Below are 22,234 nucleotides of genomic sequence, written 5' to 3' on the forward strand. Positions count from 1 at the left end.
AAATCAGAGTTAATCAAAGGAAACATGGGATCTTTATTTAGCTATTTCTGTTGGAGATGCTTAGCTGTGCTGGAGAGCAATTATTGTGGACAAGAAGAAGCAGCAGCAGAGAGGGAGAAGCAGAAAGTCCACAGATACTGAAGTCCTGCTGTTTGCTCTAAACATTTTCTATCCACCTCATTTCTTTCCCTACATTTGGCTCCTCTCCATTGTTTCCACCTTGCCGACAGCAGCGCACTTGTATTTAAAAAAAAATAGCTCCAGACGTCGTCTATTAAAGTCATCAATAAAAATCTCACATGCAAGCAGAACTGAAAATAAACAGGAGAGGAGACGAGAATGTTGTAATGGTGACAAAGAGACCTGGAAGCAGCACGGCAATCTTGAATGCAGCACATTCTGAACTACAGGAACACTTAAGTGCCCTGTTAAGTTTTTCTTTTCTTTTTTTGTTTTTCACTGTTATTTTATTTTTTAATTCTAATGGGCACTTTTCAGGTGAGGTTCATTTGGATTGACTCAGAACCACAGAGACCCACCAAACACCGCAGAGAGACAAAGAAAGGATTCACAGTTCCTCTGACAGCTGTGCTAACGAGGCCTGGCAGTAAACTATTGCAGAGCTGTGTGGAGCTGGCAGGCTCAAAAGCAGCATGTCGGCTGGTATGTCGGTTTGGCTGACCATACCTAATGTACAAAATAGCTCTACTTGAGCTATCCATTCTGGGTCTCCACTTCATTTTTTATGATTGAAAGCCAAATCTTGGCCTAAAAAGGATGCCGCAGGGCTGCAGTGACTCATAGTGAGAAGACACAATTCAGGAAGTTGAAACATTAACTTTTAAGTCATAATGCCTCTCCAAATATGAGACCGTTCTTTTTTCTTTTTTACATTAGAGGTTATATAGTATTGTAGTAACAGTAACATTAATTGCGCGCTTTTATACCTGCTCCTGTGCTACAAAGTGTTCCTTCAATATCCTGTTGCCTTACTGGGGCTCGTGTTATGTTTAGCTGGTGTAAAGAAAATAAACTCAAGCAGAAAAAAATCAAATGCAGAACCAAAGTTAAAAAAATGTTAACAGATAAAGAAATCATAACCAAAAAAACTGAACACGAAGAAGTATCTGCAAGCCAGGTTTGAAACATCTACACAGATGTTGGATTTATTTTCAAAAATGCTTTTTTTGGTTACTTGGAAGAAAATGAATATGGCAAAAACCAATAACTGCTAGTTTACACATCAGGAAGATGATTATCTGATTATGTAATATTATTCACTGACACATACTCCCAGAGTGAAACATCCACACCTCTATATAAGCTTATAAATGCCCCACTAAGTTCAACAATTAGCTTCTTACTGTGTCTGCATGCACTTCAGGGGTTGGGGGTGGGTGAAGGTGACACATTGGAAAAGCAAAGCAAAACGAAAACACGCCACAGAAATGAAGACGGCGCTAACCCCAGGCTGCCTACAGGCCACAAACAAAGACTTATTTACAACCAAAATTTTTGATGGGTGCTGTTTTATTATAGATTATGTGTCACTTTAAAAAAAAAAAAAATACAAGTGGCTTTGAGGGTGCAGAAGTGTATAAAACAGGGCAATGTGCAGCAGCACAGAAGGGAGCAGGTACCTTATATTCAAGCTAAGAAAATTCACACAGGTCATAAAGCATCACAATAGTGTGTGCTCGTGGGTCACGGGTCACATGAGTCCATCCATGGTACACTGCTTCCTTCAACCCCTGGAAACTGTACATTTCCCATTGGTGCGGTGGGCACACAGTTGGCACGCTCAGTCTGAACGTGAGAATGACTGCGCATTGTTCCCATTGGTCATATTGGGTCTGTTATCAGCACTATCAGTCCTAATACTCTGGCTTGCATTGTGTTGGGCTGCTCCGTTTATTTAGATTCAGCTGCTAACAATGAAAACATTGCCTCTCTTCCAACCGCGGCACAAACATACGGAAAGCAATAATAATAATGATGGAGGCAGAAAAGTGTACATATAAATAGTAAGGGGAAGTAACTGAGCAGCTAAGGCGGGAGCAAAGGGTAAACAGACAAAAATATGAATGATGAAGTGAACAATTGATTTGAGGTACCTGGCAGAGCGACAGCCGTCAGTCTCTGCTACCTTGAAATCCTTTTTGCACGCGGAGGTCAGCGAGTGTGTGTCTGTGTGTGTCTGTGTTTACAACCACTATTTCAGAGTCGAGCGAGAGGCTGCGTGTGACAGGTGAGAGCTGATCTCATTTTGATGGAGGTGAATTAACTGTGTTGTGGTTGGCCAGTGACGCTTCAGTACGAACTACAGGGCTTTCACACACTGTCCAAATGAGGCTCTTTAATCAACTGCTGCTGAACCACATGTGGGGAAAAAGTCCAAAGACACACGCTTCCAAAAATCAAGAGTCATTTTCTGAGCAGAGAGTGAAGAGTGATGATTTGCAATGTTGTGTATTAATCAGAGATCATTTGGTGCGGTTCCACAGCACACAAAAATGTGTTAATTCCTCTCACCTGACAGAGCGTCCTGAGCCTCAAAGAATGTACTGAGGCCTCCCTTCACATAGGCCAGACTCCCCTCATTCTTTTTAGTAGCCTGCTTCTTCAGATTACTGGCTGCAATCTTCAACTGATCGAAACTGTGAAAACAACAAAATGACACTGCCAGTATATCAAAGCTACAATTAAAGATTACTTTCCATTTTTTAAATAAAGCCATAAACGATGACGGTTCGGAGCAACCAACAGTCCAAAACATACAGCCATATTTTTGCAACTTTGTGCGTGTATTTCTGTATGCGCAGAGAAACACAATTTGTGGACACATCTGGGGGCACTTTGAGTACGTGTGTCTGTGTGTCAGTCTCCTGAGTGAGGTTTCCTCCGCAGGAAGAAACAGTCACCCAGTGAGGTCCAAACAGAGGCCCCTGCTCATGCTGGATCCCGGGGTCTGGGTTACTGGAAGGCTAAGCAGGGGGAGAGGAAGCCAGGAGAGTCCAAAATAACTCTCGTCTCCTCTGCCCTGACAGTCTTTTGGGTCAGCAGGCAGCCCTGTCTACACAGAGATTTAGTCTAGAAAATATAACCTCATTTAAATTGCACAAAACCATGGCTGTGTTCAGAGTCATTCACTACTCCGCACTCCCTATTTATGTAGATGACTGTATGGTGAACTCATCAGCAAAATTAAAAACAAACAGGTCATTTTCTCTATGCCGATAATTATGTCATCGCTGACACACAATTAACAGATCACAATCACTTCTGTGATAAATATTATACCAAGTTCATTTAATCAAACTCACTCTATAGTGAACAGTGAATGGCTTCATTTACTTCTCAATTTATTCACTGCCATCCCCTAGGCTGCACTATATGACAGTGAATTATAATTACTGTTATTGGAACTCTCATTTTATTGCTTGATTGAATTATTTATTGATATGAATTATTAAGCATGAATTGACAATGTCAAACACATAATCCTCAGTTGGTTTATTGAGGGGATAATTTGTTTCTTTAAAAAAAAAAACACATACCACTAACCCACATACTGTCAAATTACAGCCCAAGGTCCAGGACTAGCCTGTAGATCATCTCACCTGAACTGCTATTTAACTCAACTCCAGCACAATTATCAGCTGCATTTCCCTTTTTAACCTGCGACCATGCTTTGATTGAGCTGTTACCATGCTAGTTACCATGCTAGTGTTAGCAATTTTTGACCCTTTACTTACTTTATTCAAGTCAGTATTTAGTTCAATTCTATGATTATAGCAGCACTAATGGCATCTACTAGCAAGGAGTGCTACTGGAAGAGTTAAAAAGGAATAAAAGGCACCCCAACAAACCAGCAGCAGTTGCTGTAAATGACATACCACCCTCAGGTTTGCTGGTACACCTGGATTACTGTCAGCTTTACTTCCACATCACACTGTAAGCTCCTGTCTTACGAGTCTTGCGTCTAGTTAGTTCAGTCAAGGAAAATATGAGATGCAACTGCTGGTAGACCTCCATGAAAGGGAGAGATGTTTTACTGCCATCTTTGTTCGTCCCTTCCTCTTTCCGGTCATTAGTTATGAGAGGTGGTAGCTTAACATGAGTGACAAAGAAAGACCGACTGTACCTGGTGCCTGCGTGGTTTTCTATGAGGTAACAGGTGGCAGAGAAGTTCTCACTGGTGAAGTCGCCGCTCATTCCTGGAAATGTCTGCTCCAAATCTTTCTGTGGGATTTTGCCTCTGAAAAAATACGGACAGAAAAAAGATGAACACAGAAGAACTCTACAGCTTTAAAAAAAAAAAAAAAAAAAAAAAAAAAAGGAGAAACAGTGGTGGCACTAAAATAAAGAAAATAACTGTTTAAATATTTTTATAGTAAACTGTGAATGAGCAGGGCTTTGCAAAACAATTGTGAGGTCATTTTTTTAACGTGATGGGTTGGCATCCAGTTTTCCAGCAGGGGGCAGTATGCAGCCAGGAAGTACAGAGCATGGGACAGCTTGGCGTGGGAAGTGCAGTGTGTGACGCCTGGTTCCCCCTGGAGGACCCAGTACTCATTAAGGAAGCTTGATCTTTACTAATGACCTGTGGCCTACACAAACTAAACCCTTCCCCACCACCAGCACCACCACCACCCACTCTGCAGTCACACACACATGTACAAAAACCCAGCAGCACATAAACAGCGCAGCATTTAAGTCAGAGAAACACAAAATCCATGTCCGAGAACACACTCAGTGACGTACGCACACAGACCGACACAAGGCTCACGTAGTAGATCTCATACCATATTAGTGCATAATAAAGAAAACAATGACAATATTTTTATACATACTAAATAGACTATGACTTTATGATTAGGAAGATATAAAACTGTAACTCTGAAAGGTATAAAGCATCAGCATAGATTCGATTTTGAGCTGTAAACATTATTGATATCAAGCTAAAAACAGCATTTTCCTGTGTATTGGAATTCATGCCAAGAAAAAAAATGCACTTACTGAGAAAGTAAGTGACATAAACAGAAATAGATGGCAACACAAAATGCTGCTGGTTTCTAGTCAGAATCAAGAGAGACCATAATGGTTCCAGAAAAATGTGTAATGATTACAGGAGTGTTAGGATGAAAGTAAGAGCAGCACTGGACTCACTTGAGACACACATGGACATCCCAGATGAGCAGCAGCTCTTATTATACTCAGTCCCAACTGCATTCCCATTATGTATATACACAATAGGGCCCAAGCAATATTATATATTTTATATATATGATTTTAAAATCACAGATTACCAATATCTGTTTTAAAACTCCTACAACATTCAGACCCTTATATATTAGAGTCTGCATGTCTTATAACTTTTGCCTGTTCTCTCTTGTTGCTGTGAACTAGAATTATATTTACATTAAACTGAATTACTTCCTAGTCCACTTGATTCCACTCAGAGGATGGACGCTCCCTCCAACTTGCGACAAATTGTGCTCGTCCTGTAATGACAAAATTTACTTCTGCTTGACTAATATTAAGGGAACATGACCAACAGCTGATGCTGACAACATTTCTTTTACTTTGCCTTTGTAATGTCTCCACTCTCCATTATTAAAGAGAATACCGTTTTACAGTCTATCAGCTCCTCATCAAGCTGTCTCTGATCATTTAGCTAGTGCAAACTTTATGTGAGTCAACATATAAATATGACCACTGATATATTTAACAATATGCTGATATCGGTCGGCTGACCCCACCATTAGGTTGGTGTGCCGGTGAACTCGTAATTCATTTGCATTTGTAATGCACTTCATGCTCTTCCATGTGATCACTTTGCAAAGCAGACAAGATACACAGGCAGCTTTTTTACAAGCTTGGATATTAGCAGGCATTATTCAAGCATTACACCTCTGGTAGGAATTATAGCATCTGTAACAAGCACTTAGTATTCGGTAACTAATTCACACTAAATCTGTCTGAACTTGTTAAACACTTGGAAGTTTTAACTAGTCCGAGTGTTACGTTATAAACAGCTGGTGCAAACAGCCCAGCTGAGTGACCTTCCTGGGATATCACTACACAAAAATGTACACAAACACGCAGACGAGAAAGACAACATCACGATGCTTTATGATGAACAAAAACATCTCCACCTCCTGAGTGCCTTCGTATAACAGATTAACAGCAACTGCTGGCACACTGATAGTGTGTTTGTATATTAAAGAGAATCTTGTAGGCTTCATATGGTGCATGCGTACTGCATTCCTAGGAGCGAGTGAATGGTACAGCCTGTTTATTGGGGGGGGGGTGTCTTGTCTTTGGCCACGAGCGGTCACTTGCCCCCGGCCCCTCTAAACCAAACAAACACTAAGCTAGAAATGCCAGAACATGACAACACAAACTATACGTTACAACTTGTGTATTCCCTGCCAGGCACGTGGGAGGCAGCAGCATGTTGCCTGTTCTCAGGCGCTCTACAAGCGTGTGTGGGTTTACTGCCTTTATTTTTTTTCCCAAATCTCTTTCTATCATTGTCCTTGTCTGCTTTATACACAATTATTGTGTTTCCACCGCCTGTGTGGAGCGGTTAGAGGCTGTTCAGCCATTGCTGTGCTGGCATAATATTTCAAACGCCGGCATATGGGGAGAATTTGTTTCTGTTTAGGGATGTAAGCCATGACTCAATGGCTGGAGGACTTGTGTTTATGGCGGTGGGATGGTGCCGAGCGATTTTTTTGTGCACGTGTATTTGTATGCTCTCGGTCCATACTTGTCTATATCGATGCCCAGGGGGTTGCTGGGACGCAGGGACAGCGGGGAGATTCCTTTGTTGCGGTCTGTCCTAAAAGTTAATTCATCCACCCATACCGCAGACTGGTCCAGGATACCTGCAGGAGAGGGCAGGGCAGATGAGACACAGTCAATATATCCAACATACTCCAGATGTACTCACACATATAGACAATCTCTCAAAAATGTAAGTGCACCACAAAGATTAATTTACTTTTTTCAAAACTGTGACTTCACTAAATACATGCAACATACATGTAGTTTAAAAAAAAAAATCTTACAGAGAAAACAACATTTCAGGGATATAAAAAAAAAACTGATGAACGTGGAAGGCCGAGGTTGAAGGCTAACGCCAACTTTTTAGCATTTGAGCAACATCGTTGACGTGCAGTCGACTTCAGCAAATTACACGTGTCCGTGCCTCCTCATCGGTTTCTGGTCAGAATGTTTCAAGCTAAATAAACATTGTGAGTTCATCTTAAAAACATCACTGATGTATGACGGACTTTGGAGAATCACGCAGGCCGTTTTTTTTAAATCACGAATTATTTTGTCACGTCCCTCAGGTTCTCTAATTTTTCTCCATGTAAAGCTCCTTTTTGCTCGTCTCTCACGTGACTCAAAGACTTTAGCAAAGAGTGCAATTTCAGGCTAAATAACCTAATTGTTGAATATCGTCTGACATTTTATATACAAGATGAGAAACGTGATGAATAAAACAGAGTTTAACGCTAACGTAATGTAAATAATCATTAGCTGCAGCCCTTGTTTCAGAGTTTATTCGCTCCTTTTGTCCAGGCTAGCACATAAACGCCACCACGGTGATTTTTCAGTCTTACCAATCCTCTCTGGCCTGATTAGTTTGAAGGAGACTGTAGAGGTGCCGAGCCCTCCGGACTTGGTGGTGACGATGATCTCTCCCTTGTCGTCTTTGGCGGGTCCCACGCGACACACTATTTTGCTGGCCGACATCCACTCGGCTGTCAGCAGGCAGTTGTGACCGCAGATTGACAGACCTGAGACGGAAGGGAGAGGGTAAAGGTGAAAGGGGTGAGAGACACAGACGCGCAGTGACAGGACAAACAAACAAACTGAAGCGCACACGGGCACACAATCTACAACAAGAGGAGCTCACTTAGACAGCACTGGCGTCTATCAGCAAGTTTAGTCGCCCGGGGTCAAAGTTCAAGTTGGGGTTGCGATGGGTGTGGGTGGCCTTGATCTTCCTTCCTCTCACTCAGCTCCTTTGAGCTAATGAGTGGCCCTTCAGTGCTAAGTGGCTCATTACTGGCACAGTGTGCACTATGCCCCTGCATCTGTCATCCTTTTTTTAAACCCCCTTGAATACTTTTTAGGCACTAGAAGACAGACAGAGATTACTCTGATATTTCCAGCTGAGGGGATTCAGAAAGCTTCACGTGTGTGTAATCAAACGTTACAAAAGCCCACGAGAGCCGATCAACAAATAGCCCATAAAACCGTGAATAATATGCCCATTAGAGCCCCATTTCCTGCCTCTGTTCTCTACTGGCCACTTTGTTTGAATACATAAGCACTCACACACATTTGTGCATATCTAATTGTATAATTCCAGGCCCCGGGGACATTCATGGTTAGAAATAGACCTGTATCACTGGCCAGTTCATGGCTTGCCAAGTGTGTGAGTCCTCGGAATTGCACCCCTCCTTTCCCCATCTCCGCTAAAAATCACAGAAGTACGATAGAGTGGTGAAAATGAGGAGAAAATATGGGCAAAGAAAAAGCGCGACACTAAAATGCATAATGAGAACAAGATGGTAGTCCATCTGTATAGCTGTATTTGTTTTTTTTGTTGTTAAAAAAAAAAAAAAAAAAGACACCAACAATAATTTTCACATTAGTGCATGCTGGATGTGGAAAACTGGTCAGAGTGTGATTTTAAATATTTACTTCAAAGACTAATTAGTCACACAAGCAAAACCAAAGTCAAAGTTTAATAAAAATTTAGTATATTTTGATGAACACTGATGGCCGGGGGAATTTTTTAATATGTGTGTGTGTGTGAGACATTTAAAGAGCACATGAGAATCAGGTAATCTTAAATGGGCAAAAATTTTACAGGACGAGCAACTCAGATTATAACTGCCCCAAAAATTAAACTAGGTTTTGTAGTTAAAGGACTTTATTTTGCCTTGTGTGAACACAGTGTTGACTTACTAAGTTAATTGGACTACTTTTGGAAATGCTTCTATTTTTCCATATATTTCTCATCAAAAGAAATGAATAGCTGTGTGTTACTCATATGTGTAAAAAATAATTTTGTTGATTTGTTAATTGCTGCATATTTAGAGATGAACAGACTAAAGTTTAAACAGTTTTGTGCTCGACTTCTGAATTAGTGATGAAATTCTTATTCCAGAGAGGAAAAAATTAGATACCCAGTCCACTTACATGTTATATAAACAAAAACAAACTCTACACCAGCTGGTTTAAAAACAGGGCTTCTATGGTTTGTTGCTCTCAGCATTACTGCTCTTCACTACATTGATAACCACAGAGTAATACAAATAATAAGTCATCAGCCATTATTTTTGGTTTTATGGGGAAAAAAAACCATGTTAATTATACAATGTGTTGAGATCTTGTGAATACATATCTGTGCACTGGTCTAAAAATATCTATAAACTGTATATTTCTATATTTTATTCATGTGTATAATTACACATATGCAGTATGAAAGAAGATGGGAGAAAAAGAAATATAATGAGCAGCACGCAAAACAGGGCAAGATTAAATACGGATGTCACTCCCCATAAAAATATCAATACTTAGTAACAGTTATGTTAAAAAATACAAACAAACGCAGACCTGCAACATTTTAGCGAGTCAGAGCCGCCTGTGTGGTTGGATATGTGGTTAGAAAATGTATTACCAATGAGGTCGGCTGGGCCCGTGCCCAGGTTCTCTCCACGGATGGTAACTTTGGTCCAGGCTGCACCCTCTTTGGGCGAGATGCCGGTGACGAGCGGGGGCTGCCGGGCACGGGACATGGTGGCCTGAAGTCAACAGGAACACTGGGTCAATCAGCACCTGGACACGGTAAAAGAAAGAGAGGCATACACAGCAGAATAAGGTCGCACAGTGACAGGGCAATCTGTGTAAAATCAATGAAGCAGCCCGCTGACGGAACATTAAACAGAGGTTTTGACAATCAGTTAATTAGTTCAAGTGAAAGCAGTGTTAAAGTAAAAACATGTGATTTCCATGGCTGATTTTCTACTGTTAGTTTGACACCTTTCTTTTTTTTTTTTTTTTTAAATCCACTGTTTATTCATCATAAAAACCATTTAAAGGAGTCAGCCTGTAATGTACAGTAAAAGGATGCCATTATCATTCTGACATATTTAAAACCAAACATGTTGATTTAAAGGTAATAAAACTGACTGAAAATATTTGTAATTTACAACAAAAACAAATTGATGCCCTATGATTGGTTAAGGTATTGTCAAATGGAAGGATCCTAATAAATAATAATCTAACCATTTTTTTGTAATTCCCCACACATTTTTTTACAAAACTGCCAGGGAGCCAGATATTGCGTTATTCAGTAGTGACTATAGTTGGCGAAATATGAGTAACATTTGGCTGGCAGCTAGAGTTCATTTTCCACCCTGAACTTCTCCAAACAATGTATGCATTGCAGCAGTTATCTCTCAGATAATAGGAAAAATAGAGAAGCTAGCCAAGAATGAAGGAGCAGACGGAGAGCAGGGAGGAAAGGAAGAATGTAAACCTCACAGCACAGGATAAATAAACCTGGCCTCCCCAATCATTCCACATAAGCCCACACAATGCTGTACAGATTATGGTACCAAAGAAGGAGCACCCATGCAAATCAGTTCATGTTGGGGCTGAGTAAAGGAAGACAAGGAAGAAAGAGTCGAAATGAAGAAAGGAAAAAAAAATGAAAGGATGTATTTCAACAGCACAGATGTTGTCTAATAAATTACTGCCAGGTCTCAAAAAGGCTGACCAGTCAAGACTCTTTGAAGCAGCTTGAGAGAAGCTTCCGCCCTTTGGCTCGGCAGCCAAAACACGTTCCCTACAAACAATGCAGGAGTTCACACGGACTGGACCTTCAGTGTGTTCACGCTGGTAACTCTTTGCACAGTAATATGGTCACTAATTAGTTGTGGGTGTACAAGTGAGATGTAAAAAGGCTCCCAAGAATGAACAGAGGCTCTTCAAAACGCTGACAGAGCACACCATTTCATTAATCTGCTTGTTATAAAGACTGCAACAAAAAAGTGACATCTTCAACACCTGCAGCAGCCACTGCATACGTCACAGGGTTCCCATCAGAAAAGTTGCTAGACCTGACGATGCCAAGGGGTAAGGGGCTGAGACTTGCTACAATTTAATAAAGTACTTTATTTAACACTATAACGCTAATTATTAATTGTATAGTGGGACAGACAGAACAGCAGTGTTTTATACACGCAGCTCTGCACACAAGAGGAGAGAGGAGGAGGGCAGAGAATAATGATTTCCCACTTCCAGCATAAAGAGAAGTTAACGTGTGTGTGTGTGTATATATATATATATATATATATATATATATATATATATATATATATATATATATATATATATATATAAACTTAGCCTAACTTCAGAACTGGACCGGGATCAGCTGAACATGTAAAACAATAACTCATAAAATTTGTTTGTTTCTTTAATCCCTTGTCTAACTTCTTTATAGTTTTAAAAGCTGTTTTTTTTTTTTTGTTTTTTTTTTTATGCACAAAAACATTTATCAGAAACAACAGGCTAATAATAAGATACACAAGCTAAAGTTAACAGTTGTAGCTTTGTTCTAAAATAAATAAATATTTATGTGGCAGGGGGCCACCAAAGGTGGAAACCCTGTGTCACGAACCATCAGCTGCGTTTATGGGCGCAGTTCATAATCTTACAAATAACTGTAGAACTGTTTTTGTACAGTGCTGGCTACAGACTCTTGCCACCTCCACTCATTTGTATTGTGCATTTTAATTAATAAGCCAAAAAAAGATATGACACAATATTATATAGATCAATCTGATGATAGCATGTTTGCTGTTGCAATAATATGGTTATTGTGAGTTTATGTGAAAATATGATAACATATGACAACAAATCTGCTTAGAATGACAGAAAACAGTGAAAAGTTGCAAAAAAAAATCCCCCCACAAAACAACCTAACCTTTCTCAGCCTCAGTGTCACGGTCACCTAATAAAAGACTGGAAAAGTCTTAATCTTTTAGATTAAGTTTCAAGTTAATTTAATCTAAATAGTAACCAACTTATTTAAGGGGCGTATTCAAATTTAAAAACATGTTAAAAAATAATCTGCTTTTATTTTGTATGCTGAAGACACCAAACCAAGTATGTATTTCTTTTCTTTTAAAAGATTATATAATTACATTCAGTTAAAAAAAAAAGAGCAGACATTAATTATCATTATTTGCAGACCTACTATATATCTACACCTAGCATTCACAATACTTTACATTTGACATGTTGAGTTCAAATAAAGCTTTGTTTCAACATAATGTGCTTCAGGACTTTCGAGCTGTACAGAGGTCATCACACTGGGGACAATGCACTATAACAGTATATTGGTGATAACCAGTTTCAGTAATGCATAGATGGTAATATTATATTTGTTAAGTTTTTGTAAAGTACTGACTGTTTCGTCACTTCCAGGCACTTGCACTTTATTCAGAAATGGTAATTGTGAGCTAAAATCTGACACGGTGACAGCTCTACATCATGCAACAAAATATTCTGTGATAACTCATCATTAAAATACCTATGCAGCATTTGAAAGGTTTCTGGATAATAATAATCCATCATTTCAGGACTAATCACCTGCACCTAACAACTCAACAGCTGATGAATACTCGGCATGTAGCACTTAATTTTTCTGATTGCAGAAGTTGTAGTAAAAATAAAGACTCATGAAAAAGCAAAAATACAGAAGCACAAAAGCAGCACTGGCACAGCAGCACACATATTGACCTAGAACCCCCCCCCCCCCCCCCCCCCCCCCCCACCCCATACACACACACACACACTCTCTCTCTCTCTCTCTCTCTCTCTCTCTTCCCAACCCCGGTCCCAAATTACCCTGACATCGAACAGTTAACATAAAACCTCCAGCGGGATTTACCTCATGTTGTTGCTGCTGCCCTGTGCTTGTCAGAGGAAATGGAGGGGCTATGGATGTGACATGCAGAAGATAAAAGGTTAACAGGCCTAAAACAAGAGCTTGGTATATCCTTCATCAATCCCACATGTTTAGAGTGGGAGCGGCAAGGGTGCAGAGGACAGGCCTCTTTATTTTCTATAATTCTGATTCTGCTTCCAGGAGTGTTTCTATCCTATCCACACTAATCTTGGAAATACACATGCACAAACACTGATAGCCTGGCCACACACACACACACACACACACACACACACACACACTGGGCAGAGTGACAGCTCAGCTAGGTTGCGTGCGAGGGGCCCGAGCTGGTGTTGTGTGGTCTCTGCGTATTCAAGTGTGTAGAAGGATCTGCAAAGAGGTCCAGGCAGCGCGTATGTGTGTGTGCGTGCATGTGTGTGTGTGGTCTGGGTGTGTGGTCTCTGGCGCGGGCCTGGGGAGAGCCTGCTGACGGCTTGGATGAGAAAAGAGCCGCTGTGTTTACTTTACTCTGGGGGCTGTGCATGGACACGGGAACACTGCCCAGACCCCTCTCTATAACAGCAGCGCGCACGCACACATGATGCACCGCGTCACACCGAAACTAAGAGGACCTTTGCACAAGTCTAATGTCATGCACCACAACAAATACACTGCAAACAAGGTAATAGAAACTATAGCTTCATACGGACCGTGACTTTACTGTGAATGGATTTTCATTAAAGTAGCATGAAAAGAAAAACAAAATCAGAATCTCCAACTGGAAACTTATGAGGCAAGCAGCATTTTCTGCAAGACTTACAGAGGTATCAGCCTCTAGGGGGTATTAAGATCCTTAAGATGATACCCCACTTAATTCTAACAAGTGAGGCCAACAAACAATGATGATACATTAACAGATTTAGCCTCTTTTCCCCTGCTCAAGTCTCCTCCAACCACGATGCTGTCCGCCACCCCCACCCCACCAACTCCAACCCTTCTCTGTCTAGTACTAAAAAGGCAGGTTTGTTTTCCTTGGAGGCTCACTAACAAACAGCAGGGTTGGCTCTAATCTGTATGGTAGCTGTGGAACTTTGAGGTTTGGGATCTTCTTGCAGAACCACTAACAAGTGACCACCCTTCCTTGGCTCAGTGCTGGAAAATGCAGACACAAATGAAAGATTTTCCATTAAATCTCTAAACAAATAGTTTTGTCATATAAAACCATTTCATTATAACATTTCTTGGTGCAACAAAACTATATATATATATATATATATATATATATAGTCCTCAGTGCTCTAGGTTAGATGCAAACAACTATTTTTTTTATAAAAAAGGACAGCTGAAAGACACTTCTTAATAAATAAATACAACAAACCGAGATGTTCATGCTGAAATTGATAATCCTGTATCAGCACATATCAGAAAAGATATACATTTATTAATTACAAGGAAATGTTTGGCATATGAATCAAGTTTTTTATACTGATGGTTTGTATTCTGAGTGCATGTTCTGATCTGATGCATTAAATCAACAGGATACCAGCAAGTATGTTTCTACTGCAAGTATTTTTCACTTAGGATTAAATCACTTTTCATTAAGTATTTTAAGATCAACAGAATAAGAGTTAAAGAATTATATTAAAGAATATTGTTGCAGTTAATATTTTTAGCATAACTACAGCAAAGCGAAGCACACAGAAAACAGTACAACTGTCATTTGAAATCATGTAGAAGGACGAAATTAATCTAGTAAAATTAATTCATAAACTGATCTGATGAAGCTGCAATGAGCTCAAAAGTTAAATCAAGAATTGACAGACTTAAAGACGGATACTTTGAAAAGCGAATTTCTCGAGTGAAAGCGCTTCACTGTACTTCAGTTTTTTTGTTAAGTGCTCCATTTTTATTGTATTCATTTATTGTGCATGCATTGCTGAACTTTATGCATCAAAAAAATCTGGGGCCGGGCACAGCAAACGAGGTTAGCCTGTAAATGCTGTGGTGTGTGGAATGGTTCATGTTACACGTCTGTCCGTATATACAAATACACAATAAAATACGGCACAAAGAAAACATAATAACATTAAATACTCATATATAGGAGGTTGTGTATAAGGCTACAAAACAAAAAGCATATGCTGGCTGATTTCAGCTCCTCAGCAGTGAGGATTTGTAGCTTTTCTATTATATTTGGGCTTTAGACTGGTGGTACTGGTTAAACAAACAAAGTAACGCAACACCATCTAATTCATGTTTGAATGACTGGTATGAACATTTTTAGGGATGACTGAAAATTGTGGGCTGATAAAGATATTAAAAATAATTTGGGCCGATATCTGCTGCTGTAACAATATTTTTTTTCTGTTTGTTTCTGTTTTGTTTTTTTTAAATTCCCTTCTTTGTGACTGGGACAAAGAGGGGAATAAACAATGAAATCCTCAATATTAACTTTTTTTTTTTTTTTTTGCATTTCTTCTATTTTTAGCCTACAGAAAACCACTGGGACATGACAGATAATCTTAAATCTTATTTGCAGATATGCCATAAACAAGGCTGATTTTTCAGTCCATCCCAATTCACTATTAAACTATTAAAATACAGCCACTACATAAAACTGACGTGATGAGCTTTATATATGTGAGCTTTGTTGCATGTCAGACCCCCACTCATTCTTTCCCATTCTTATCTTTCTCCACTATAAAAGCTATAAAATAAGGTAAGAAGGTAACAACATACTCTCAATTCCCAATAGTCTTTCAGGAAATGCAAAAATAATCAATCAAAGGTTAAGGGTTAGACAAAACTGCTCTGAATAACCTCAATATCCGACATCTCACACGGGAAACCATCTATGGTATCTGACCTGGAATATCAGCGCACACACACTTCCACATGTCATGAATACAGCATTCATAGCTCAGATCATTTGCTGCTGAGGATTTAAAGGCGATTCACATATGGCAGTGATTGGTGTGTGAATGTGTGTGTGTGTTAAAGAGAGAGTGTGATGGGTTTAGTGGGCACAAAGGCACCCATTTAAGAAGATCATCACACTCAATCCCCCCCTTTATCATTAGAAAATCTAACTGGCTGTGCTTAGCAGCTTGGTACCCCACACACACACACACACACACACACACACACACACACACACACACACACACACACACACACACACACACACACCGTTTCACACTGTGCTCTCCAACGGAACACAAACACCAGATTCCATCAAAGATCTCCCCGACTCCTCTGAATGCACAGAGCCGGCCAAACATCAGCCAGCTTGAGATGACTGCCCTGATCACACAGGCTGGGTGGAGCTTGAAACAGTTCCCCTCAGTGTTTGCTCACACCCTGGCCACCACATGGCTGGAAGGTGCGGAGAGGGCCATGTAGCTCAAAGCCAAAAAAGGACCAAATGCTGGGCCGACTGACTGGCCACTCTGACAATGAGTCAGCTTTTCTTCTGCAAGCAGCCGGTCCCAGCCCTCATGGAGGCTCTTCCGTGACAGAACGAGAACAGAGTGATCAGATGTGCGCCTGTGGAGCGCTGGCCAATCATCATGATGTCTGCCAACAGGCGCTGTTATCTTTAGGGGTATCTGTTTGTTTGTTTGTCAGTCTCAAGTGCTTTACTAAGTTATGCCTAATGGAGCGGAGTCCCCAATTTCCCATATAAAAATCCTGTACCAATAAACACAAACATGAAGTATAGGCCTGCAAATGCAAGAAAATGTTTTCAGAGGATTAACTGGCTGGAGACAGGCGGCTCTGCCCAGTGACAAGGGGAAACTGAGCAGTTTGAACCTTCGTATGCAAGGTTATAACACTGCTGCCCCAGCTTTTTCACATTTAGAAACAACACATCACCAGCGTGAGAAACATCATATACTGTCAGGAGTTATACAAAGACTGCGGCTTACACTATAACACTTTAGTGGGCTTGTGACTAATTATTTAAATTCACAAATCATTAATTTACCATCTCTATCTGCTTAATTTTTCTATTAGGCTACAACAGGGCTGTCAGTAATGTCTCAAATTAACATTTGTTCTGTCTAACCCATCACATTTTCCCCACAGCACAAATGTTTCTTTTACTATCGCAGAACAGGACTGAACAAGTAGTTCAAATCAAAATCATGATTTAAAAAAAAAAAAATGCAATAAGCAATTTCTAAAGAGTGCAATTTAGGAAGTCTTTTCAAAATAGTAACATTTTATTTAAAATAAATTAACAGCTTTTATGATGCTCTGTTTTGTTTAAAAAAATGTAATAAATACATTTTGAGGCAGCATCCTTGCACCTGAATTCAGACCAAATAATGTTCTGATGGTAACCCACGTTTAAAAACTGTAATACTGTGAAAACTAAACTAAGGCTTCATTTTATAAAATTATGCAGCTAATCCAATAATATTATCTGAAAATAATAATAATAATAATAATAATGTATTTTCCCCAAATCACAAAATACTTTTTCCCTATTTATGAGAATAATCAGTTTTTTTCCCCCAAGAGTAATTTTCTGTGAGTTGATTTGTTAATATAAAAAAAATGTAAAGAAAACAAAAAACAAACAAAAAACAAAATTGTCCAAAAACTGACCAAGTAAATAGGGCTATACAGCTAACATTTATTTTACTTTCATTACTTGCACACACGAGCAAAATACATCTGAACCATCTCTATCCAGCCTTTCCTGTGTTAAACACCCCCAATAAATAAATAAATGAATGAATAAATAAATAAATCAAGTAGTAATCTTGAGGCGAATGACTGCAGTGAGTCTGAGCGACTGTATAACTTGATTCCAGCGTTTCATCTGTGATCTGTGTCGGTACACGTCAGGCAACTCGCAGCTAATTTAAACTTTCATACAGAGTTGGATGAGTTTTTTTGTATTATTATTATTATTGCATCGTCCAAACAGGTTTCAGTTCAGGTCTCCAATGAATGATCCTTTGGTGGTTTAACTACCCTCTGGAGAAAAATGTTCCCCACCTCTGTTCTAGAGCCTCATATGATGTTTTAGAAGAGTTTGTGTGGGTTTTGATATAAAAATCCCAAACAATCAGCATAGAGCTAATACATAACACAAAGTCCAACGAAAAAATGGCAGGCAAGAAAAGGATATGTAAGCTAACAAATAATAATTTATTTTGTATTAAAATATGTAAAAATAAGTTGATCTTGCTCTGCACTCCAGCAGGTACTAAGGCTGCCACTTTGAGCTTTGTTCCTTTTTGCTGGCCCACAGCTACTCTGCCTGTCCAGATCTGACTAGATCACAGAAACCATGGAGTGAAGACCAGTGGTCCAGCAAGCCTTGTCAGTAGGGAGGAGGCTGCAAGGTGGAGCAGAAAGCAGAAAGGGGTAAGAGAAAAGTACCGCCACAAACAAGGTCTGGCCCAACCCCCGTCACTCAATTCACCCTGAGGTCTACAGAGCAGCGTCACTCAGGAAAAGTCTCAAAAAAAACGCAGCCCACCACATTCCACCAAAACAAACAAGCAGGGCCACCCAAATTTTTCAATTAGAGCCCCAGGAGGGGACAGGAAATGGATCAGTGTAGCCACCCCTCACCTTCCCCCAGCTCAGCAGCGCTGACTCTGGAGTAGTGAGAAGGAGAAGTGACACACAGCGCTCTGTAGGCTGTAACTGAGGAATTGCTAGAATGGACCTCAACTCGAATGATCAACATCGTATTTCTAGGACACGGCGCCAGCCTGCTATCGACTTGTCAATCAAATTGCTCCCATTCACTCTGTCATGCAATCAATCAGTTAAACTAACACACATGGAAAGGAACTGCTTCCCTAGGACATAGCTATTTAAAGAAAGTATGTATAACAACATTAGACAAAAGTACACAAGAAAGAGGATTACAGAGGCTTAAACTGTGCTCTGAAAACACAAAGTTTAATGAGACTGAAGTGAGAAGTGTTTATATAGTAACTGGGAGGTCTTTATGTATATTAAGTTGTGTCTTAATGTTTACATATACTAGAAGTGATTGTATGTGCAGGCACAGCTTGAAATGTGCTTTCTTGGTCTCTGACTAACATAGACTAGTTAGAATATTTAGAGAACAAAAAGAAACAATGCTCATTTTTTAACTGTTTACTGCAACTGAAGTTTGACAAGGGAGCAGCTTTAGGACTAAACACTAAACCTATCACTGATCAGTTACATCTTAGACCGATTTAGGCCTAAGTGTTGCAATTTTCAGCACCACAGGATGGATAAGCAGCAGTTCCGTGATGCAGTGTTAGAGATTAAATTGTTGTAACTGTTAGATACTGAAATTCTAAACATGCTTTACATAATGCAACCACTTAAATCAGTTCATCTTGCAATCCTCTCAGTGATAATTCATGATACTGTGGAAGGAAAGAGTCCAACTATTTTAGGAAACAACAAAATTCACTGATTTCAGTGTTTAACACAAATTTGTGGATGTACCAAAAATCAGAGAAATTAGAGTGGCACAGCTCAAACATGCACTGGAGGCATGTAAATGCTAAATACTTTTATCAGATGCTACCCTTTTGAAGTAAAGCAGTACAAGTGCATTCTAAGAACATTTCCATTTGATGTACCGTCCATTTAAAGGACCAAACTCTGTTAAACTGCATCCTTCCATCCAAATTAAGGTTAAAAACCAGGAATGCATTTTATCAAAAAAAATTCAAGATTTTCACACTGGGCAAGATTTGGACTGTTTGGCAGGCTGGCTCTGGGTCAGGGCTGCTGCATGTTGTTCTGCTGTCCAGCATCAGTGAGCATGGCACAGGTGCGTGGGCCAGTTCTTCACCTGTGTGGATTCTGGTTGGAGCAGCCCTCCAGAACAGAACAAGGACTTCAGTCTGTTCTACTGCTCAGTGACAGACTTACTAGAGAAGCACCTCAATAATACGCTGTAAAAAAGCAACCTGGTCAGCAAGTCAGTACGAGACAGAAAGGGCCAAGTCTAGCAAGTTAACAATAACTGAACTTTCAAAATAAAAGGAGATTGTCCTCTAGCAAATGAATCATACATAAGGGGGGCGAAAAAGGTAAAACGCGTCATCAAATATACTTAAGAAGTAACCAACTCAAGTCAAACCTACAAGCAGGAAAAACTGTAATGGACAAATCAATAATGAAAATAATCATTAACTGTAGCTATTTCAGAAGATAGAAATTCTTCATAAAGCTAGTGTAAGCCTCACAGGTGCACTGACCTAAATCATAACTAACAGCAGCTTCAACCACAAGAACTCACTTTCTTTGAAGCTTTGCATTGCCATGTAATTATACCTCTTACTCATAAGCACGCCATCTGTGCAGGGGGAATATGATTCTCACCTTAACATGGATTGAATTAGCATCCTGAGAAATGTAACAATAATTCCCAAAGAAGGTATAATATTCAGTTTTCAAAACAAGCCAACAAAGATTTGAGACCAGTGGTAAACAAATTCCTGGACTCTGGGCAGATGCTCAACTGTCCTCATGAGTAAATCATGGCAGAGAAACAAGGTTAAAAGCTGTTACTAAATGGAACAATCAGGTAGTTTGACATTAAAAGTAAACCAATAGTTTATCATGTAAAATCAGAAACATAGCATGTATTAACAAGTCACGTTACCTAATTTGAAATATTCTAATGTTTATTCTTGTCAGTGCTTTTTCCAATCAGTGCCTTTCTCAGTCACATGAGGTAACTGGGTGTGATCATTTTCTTTCTTTTCTTGTTCTCACTCTCATCTGTACACAGTGAATGTTTCTCCAAGTGCAATTAAGCAGTTAAGAACATCACAATTTCTTTGTTTTTCAAGGCAGTTTCACTGGCAATCGCTTCTTACTTAAAAGTCTGAGATCACTGCAAAGTCTCACAATCTGGTTATAGAAGTTGGGAGTAATGAGCCACTACAGCATATAAAATCCCATAACTTCATTTGAAAAACTAAATAAATAAAGAGAGAAAATCACTGTCACTTCAGGTGAGAGATTTATTAGAGAGCAAAGCGGGTTTCTGAATGCTTTGTGATGAAGCATTTTTACATTTGAAAGCACCCGTTGAACTGCCAGTACAGCGCTGTGGATGATCACATCTGGCATCTCCAACGCCAGTTTGATGCCTTGTGCATTACAGACGTTTGAATAATAATACGTTTAATTTATTAACAAACCAGCTGTGATTCAGCACTCAGAGACAAGCAAACAAAGGAGGGGTCACAGCTAAGCAGGAAAACAAGGTGGATTTTTATAGCCATTAACGTAGCATTACCCTGCCGAATTTACCAGAAGCTGTTAACTGTTAGTAAGTAGTCCGAATCCTGTGTGTACCGCTACAAAAACAATGCAAACCAAAATCTACTTTAATACGACAGAAATTTCAACGGACTTTGGCAAAGCTAATACCGCCAACACAACAAAGTGTCCTTTTCCTCGTCCGACACGTTAAAGCCAAGTGCTGCAATGAGGAAAGCGCTCCTCAGTGATGTTAGAGAAAATAATACTTGCTTTGTTGGGAAATTTGACAGCTAGTTAGCTTAGGCTAGCGCTTGCTATTAATGGATTTGCTATGCCAGAATGGTCGGAGTTACAGTCTGCCATTTGCGTCCGTCATACTCAAACAAAGGGCTCAGATTTCTAATGACATGCCATAATTATACCGAAGTATCTTGGGTAAAAAATGAGAAGATAAAATAGGAGAACGTTAACTTACAATTTACAGTAGCTTGTCTGCAGCGATGTTTCCTGTGTCCGCTAACTACTTCCGGCCTTCCGTTTTCAACGACAGCCTTCAAAATAAAATGAAATGAACCACAATGAAATAAAATATATAACATAAAAATAATGTCGCTGACGTGAATCTGCTTCTGAACAATATTCCGAGTAATAAAATATATGGATAAAGCTCTTGGTGTCTTAGAAAATGTGCTTGGGTTTTTCAATATTTATCACTTTGCAGTACTTCTGAAAAAACAATATGACAGGAAATACGCTACAGGTTCAGTATCATCCGTTAACACAGCAACCGCAAACAAGTCTAGGTCAAAATTCTAAAATCCTGCTATTATCAGTGACTGTCTATCTGGGGAAAAAAATCTCGAGTTTTTTTTTGTCAGACTTTTAAATTAATAAAGATAAAGTTGTTTTTGCTCGTTTCAGTCCCTTTAAATGCTAAATGTAAGCCGTCTATGTGCTTTGAGCACAGCTTGATCATGATGATCTATGAAAGTCTTTTTAGAA

General features: G+C 39.6%; 1 protein-coding gene across 1 annotated transcript in view; it reads right to left on the reverse strand.

Annotated features, from left to right (window-relative positions):
• The window catches only part of exoc2 (exocyst complex component 2), a 48,302-nt gene extending 26,527 nt beyond the window's left edge, over window positions 1-21,775 (reverse strand). Inside the window, exons 1-6 of the mRNA XM_030727759.1 lie at window positions 21,708-21,775; window positions 9,707-9,864; window positions 7,635-7,811; window positions 6,776-6,893; window positions 4,145-4,258; window positions 2,533-2,657 (exon numbers count right to left, since the gene is read on the reverse strand). Of these exons, the coding sequence (XP_030583619.1) occupies window positions 2,533-2,657; window positions 4,145-4,258; window positions 6,776-6,893; window positions 7,635-7,811; window positions 9,707-9,824 (652 nt within the window). The 5' untranslated portion in view covers window positions 9,825-9,864; window positions 21,708-21,775. The remainder of the gene's footprint in view (window positions 1-2,532; window positions 2,658-4,144; window positions 4,259-6,775; window positions 6,894-7,634; window positions 7,812-9,706; window positions 9,865-21,707) is intronic.
• Between the last annotated feature and the right edge of the window lie 459 nt (window positions 21,776-22,234).

This window comes from Archocentrus centrarchus, chromosome 4 (assembly GCF_007364275.1).
Source record: "Archocentrus centrarchus isolate MPI-CPG fArcCen1 chromosome 4, fArcCen1, whole genome shotgun sequence".
In the NCBI taxonomy this organism is placed as follows: Eukaryota; Metazoa; Chordata; class Actinopteri; order Cichliformes; family Cichlidae; genus Archocentrus; species Archocentrus centrarchus.